At 49.5% G+C, this 5,041-nt stretch overlaps 1 protein-coding gene across 1 annotated transcript; it reads left to right on the top strand.

Moving 5' to 3' along the window:
- Positions 1-2,995: 2,995 nt before the first annotated feature.
- Positions 2,996-5,019, top strand: LOC119426477 (polypeptide N-acetylgalactosaminyltransferase 11; the record flags this gene model as incomplete). Its single annotated transcript, XM_037694038.1, is given in 3 exon segments — positions 2,996-3,157; positions 4,561-4,808; positions 4,896-5,019. Coding segments are annotated over 2 exon segments (341 nt in total), but the record flags the coding sequence as incomplete, so codon positions are not given.
- Between the last annotated feature and the right edge of the window lie 22 nt (positions 5,020-5,041).

The raw sequence follows: 5,041 nt of genomic DNA, 5'->3' as shown, positions 1-5,041 counted from the left end.
CTCTCAGGACATCATTACCTGCAGTGTTCCCTCAGTGAGGACTGAACTAGACAAAAGGGCCTTCTCCTGCTCCGCTCCTGTTTCCTGGAATATCTTGTAAAAACATCTGAAGCTCTCGACCTTTGACCTCTCTAAGTGTCTTTAAGAATCTGTTGGACTCCTGGCAGGGACCAATGCAGACATGTTCCTGTTGTTAGTTTCTACATTCGCCTTAGAATCTAGCTGTTTTTGATACTTTTCTTTTATTTTTACTTTTCTTTTTTTTTTAGCCATCCTATTTGTTAAAAAAAAAAAAAATTGTATGACTTTTTTGTTTATTGTTGTTGCTGTTGTCCATTGTTGTCATGATTCTTTGTTAAATCAGGTCTCTCTTGTAAATGAGTCCTCGAGGCTCAATGGGACGAACCTGTAGAAAAATAGGTTGAATGAATGAATGAAACAAAAATTGAAAACAATAAAAACTGAAAACAGCTAAAATGAAAGTTACGTGTGTTACTACGGTTCTATGAATCCCAGATGAGCGCCAGAGGGCGGTGCTGAAAGCACTGCATGTTCCCTGCGTTCATGCACCGTTCGAGTAGTAAAACCAACAGAGTCACAGCTGTGACACATCGGAAGATTAACTAGGGGCTACGCAGCACCATCTGCGGCTCTACTCCTACAGAATCGTCTCATGGAATGCAATGATTTGGAGTGACAGAGAATGTCTGGTGGTCATCCGGGATTCATAGAACCGTAGGTACATACGTAACTTTTTTCCATTTCATCCCTCCTGACCACCAGAGGGCGGTGCTGAAAGCACTGAATGACTAATACCAGCGATAAGGATCCTGAGCACATTCCTCACTGAGAAGGCCCAGAGGACCCTTGCAGAAAAACCTGGCCCAGAGGATAAGGGGTGGCCATGTTGACATCGCAGAACATAGTGAACATCCTTGGGGAAGCCCATGATGCCGCAGCACATATTGCTTCCAGTGGAACTCCTCTCAAGACTGCCCAGGAAGCGTAGACGCTCCTGGTAGAGTGTGCCCTCACACCAACCAGCGGGGAGTAACGTCCTTTAGCTTAGGCGTGGCAAATGACCTCCACAACCCAGTGGGAGAGACGCTGCTTGGAAAGAGGACAACCTACCCTAGGGCCTCCATAACACAAGAACAGTGGCGTAGCCATGACGTATGCCTCCAGTGCCCTCACTGGGCACAGTAACCCAGCCCTATCGCCAGTCCCTCCTGACGAAGGCTCAAAACGTGCCAGCCTCAATGGCTGCTTGAGAATGAGATGACACCTGAGGTACAAATGCAGTGTTCGGCCACAACACCAGAACCATCAGGGCCCCGAGACACGAAGGGCTGACGGAAAGAGCTCGCCGACCCTCTTAGCTGAGACCGTTACTAATTTAATCATATTTTCACATCCTCCGGTATTACAAAGATTCTCAGGTTGTTTCTTCTCAGCCTGTTTTGAGTTGGTCTCTGGCGGAGTGTCGAAGCGCCCCCTGCTGTCGTGCCTCAGTATCTTCAACCAAACTCATCCATTCTTCTACAGCAGTGATTTTCTCTTCATGTTCACCGATGTGGTTCTTGGTATCTGCCACCGACTGCTCCGAGCGGTCCAAAGATGATTTGCTCTGACCATGACCCTGCATAGTCTCTTCATAAAGTTTTTACTTTCCTCCAAAAGCCTGGACTCACTGGTTAGCTGGCGGCTAGTAGAATTTGAGCTAGCGTTAGCTGGGCTGTTGGTTGTCTTCTGTTTCCGTTGAGGTCCCATGTTCACTAGCTGTCTTTTGTCTCATGGAAGAACTCCTCTTGTTAAATGATCACACTCAGGACTGAAGGTTGTCAAAGTTTACTGTGTCAATATATTTTTAAGTTTTCTGACGGAGCTCTGCTGCTCCTGCTTGGCGTCACCGGAAGTCAAGATCAATTCAAATCTGATTATAGGACAATTAAGGATCACAACCATCAGAGTGGCTCAAACACAGTGGCCCGTTATGACCCGCCCACTTTGCTGATGACCCCGCCCTGTCACAGTGACACCTCCACCTGAGAAGAAGGAGAAGACAAAAGGAATGGAGTGACACTCATCAACAGTAAAGAGGCTTACAGTGTTTCTGACGGGGCCTGTCCATTCTGGTCCTGGTTCTGCGCTGACTAGCCATTAGCTCGTCAGTCCAGGCAGAATTAAACTGATGTCTATCTACTGCAGGTAAGATATTAACTCGTCGTTCGCAATGACTGGAATATCCCATTAACCATGGACCCAGTTCCCACTTTCATTAATCTGTACCAGAACCAGCTGGATCCCGTGTCCCAGCTGAGGCCCCGCCCCCTCACCTGCAGGAGCAGGTAAACCCACCGGCATGTGGAGCCTGAGCGGCCTCCTCTTCTTCCTCCTGCTGCTCCTTTCCTCCTCCTCCGTGCTCCCCATCACCTCACCCGATTTGGACCCAGTTGGTTCTGTTGAAAACAAACAGCTGTAACTTTCTGCAGGTGTTTTCTGTTTGAGCGTTCGGTGGTGACGTCACTTCTGGTCGCAGGCTCACCTGCGCGCCGCCTGCAGAGTCCGAGTCCTGCGCAGTCGTTCCGGAACCCAGAGGTTCGGGTTCGCTGTTCCTCAAGCTAGACCGAAGCTTTCTGATCCGGATGTCAGGGACTCCGAGTCCGGGTTCCCCGGAACCGCCGCCGCCGGAGAGTCTCCATAACACGAGTGCGCCGGCGGCGCGCAGCGGGTGCGGAGGCGCGCTCCCGCTGCTGGTGAAAGTTCTGTTTGGTTAAATTCGGTCCTGACGGAACAATTTGGACCGGATTTAACAGTAAATATTTTATAATTCCTATAATGTTCTATATTTTCCCACCATTGATACAGGCAGTGAACTAACCACAGAGTCACGTTTTATTTACAGAATCTGAATTTATTTTGGTGTGTTTAAGTTTTATGTTGAAGTTTCGTTAACTTCCGCCTGTCTTATTTTGAAAGCAAGAAGCTCAGGTCACGTGTTTCCTGTGCGGCGAGCTGGGACAGTTTTCAGCCTCCGTTCAGAACTCTGTTGAAAAACCTTCTGTTTTCAGCCGCTCTGGCGAAGAGCCCGCTTCCCACGGACGTCCTGCCGGAGTGCCGCTGAGCAAACCGATGATGGACGGTCAACAGAGAGCAGGTATGAGTCCGACAGCTGACCGAACATCACAACTTGTGTTTCCATGAAAACTCGAGCTTCATCCGTTCACTCCGCTAACGCTAGCTGAGCTAAGGAGTTCCTAACGAAGCTGTAATTTAGAGATGCTTCAGACTAATCTGCGTTATTCTGCTTTAAATCCGACCTTAAATTCCATCAATCCCGTTTGAGCTTGTAGCCGATTTACAGAATTTAACACAGATTCAACAATAAACTTTTATGTTAATCTGGAAAGAGCCGAGTCTCGGAGCGAATCCTCAGATTAACAACAACCCGATTGTGTTTTATCAGTCAAACATGGGGTTAATCCAGCAGCTGCTGCTTGTCAACAGGTGTTCACAGGTGAGGTGACTGCACAGATTAACAGGTTGGTGGCAACATGGCCGAACTTTACAGGAGTCCATTAGATAATCTAGAATAACTTTACTTTGATAACGTCTCAGCTGCAGGTTCGTAAATCTGCATGAATCCTTAAAACCGGTGAAGAGTCATTGGAGTTTTGAATGAAGGCTCGCCAACCTGCGGTGGTTCGAGGAATAAATCCGTGATGCGTTCAGGACCCTTGTCAAATATTAATAAACTCACATGAGGACACCTGACACCTGTCCTGAAGAGTGTGACGTCAGCTGCAGTCACATTGTTGTGGGGAAACGTGCATTAAAAAAAAGATGTGAATCTCTAATGACAACAAAAATCTGGGTTTGAGGTGCACAATGTAGATCAGACGAGCAGCATCAGAATCCTTACAGAACCCCCCCCCCCACACACAGGTTTTCACAACCCTTTCTTATAACAGCTCTCACTCGTCACTCAGGGTGGAGGTGCTGGGTGAAGGTTCCAACCCAGACTTGACCGGTCGTTTCTTTCTATTGTTTGTTTTAGTATTTATTTACCGATGACGACATGTCTGCTGATAAACAAAATGCTGCTTCAACACGACCATGTCAGACTCGTTATAAATCAAAACGAGTTCACCTGACTGCTAAGAGCAGACCTCTGACCCCCTAAGGTGTGTCAGACAGATGTGACCTCTGACCTCCTCAGGTGTGTCAGACAGACAGGTGTGACCTCTGACCTCCTCAGGCATGTCAGACAGACAGGTGTGACCTCTGACCCTGTCAGGCGTGTCGGACAGACAGGTGTGACCTCTGACCTCCTCAGGCATGTCAGACAGACAGGTGTGACCTCTGACCCCGTCAGGCGTGTCGGACAGACAGGTGTGACCTCTGACCCCCTCAGGCGTGTCGGACAGACAGGTGTGACCTCTGACCCCCTCAGGCGCGTCAGACAGACAGGTGTGACCTCTGACCCCCTCAGGCGCGTCGGACAGACAGGTGTGACCTCTGACCCCCTCAGGCGTGACAGACAGGTGTCTCTCTCTGCAGTGTAATGTGAGGCGATGTTTGCTTGGACACCATGCCCAGTGTCACGCTGCGGTACTTCTGTTATGGCTGCCTCGTTACCTCGGCAACCTGGTCCGTTCTCCTCTTCCTCTACTTCTCCTTGGGGGCGGAGCCTAGCAGGACCCCCTTGCAGCACCGCAGCCAGCCAATCAGCAGAAGCCTGTCCAATAACAGGGCGGAGCGTCGGCCTCCAGCAGCCGGTAAAGGGGCTGAACTGTTGCCAGAGATGGGTGAGTGTTGGTGGTGTTGACAGCTGAGTCCAGAGTTCGGGTTTAGGTCCGGACCGACCCAGTTTCAGGTTCTGTGTCGGTTTGCAGGGATGATCTTCAATGAAGTGGATCAAGAGGTCAGGGATACAGGATACCATCGCCACGCCTTCAACATCCTGATCTCCAACAGACTGGGGTACCATCGAGACCTGCCGGACACCAGAGACCCGCAGTAAGTCCCACTGAGGATCAGA

Source organism: Nematolebias whitei, chromosome 20 (assembly GCF_014905685.2).
Source record: "Nematolebias whitei isolate Nwh7 chromosome 20, NemWhi1, whole genome shotgun sequence".
Classification (NCBI taxonomy): domain Eukaryota; kingdom Metazoa; phylum Chordata; class Actinopteri; order Cyprinodontiformes; family Rivulidae; genus Nematolebias; species Nematolebias whitei.
This window is presented reverse-complemented; position numbering and strand designations above follow the sequence as displayed.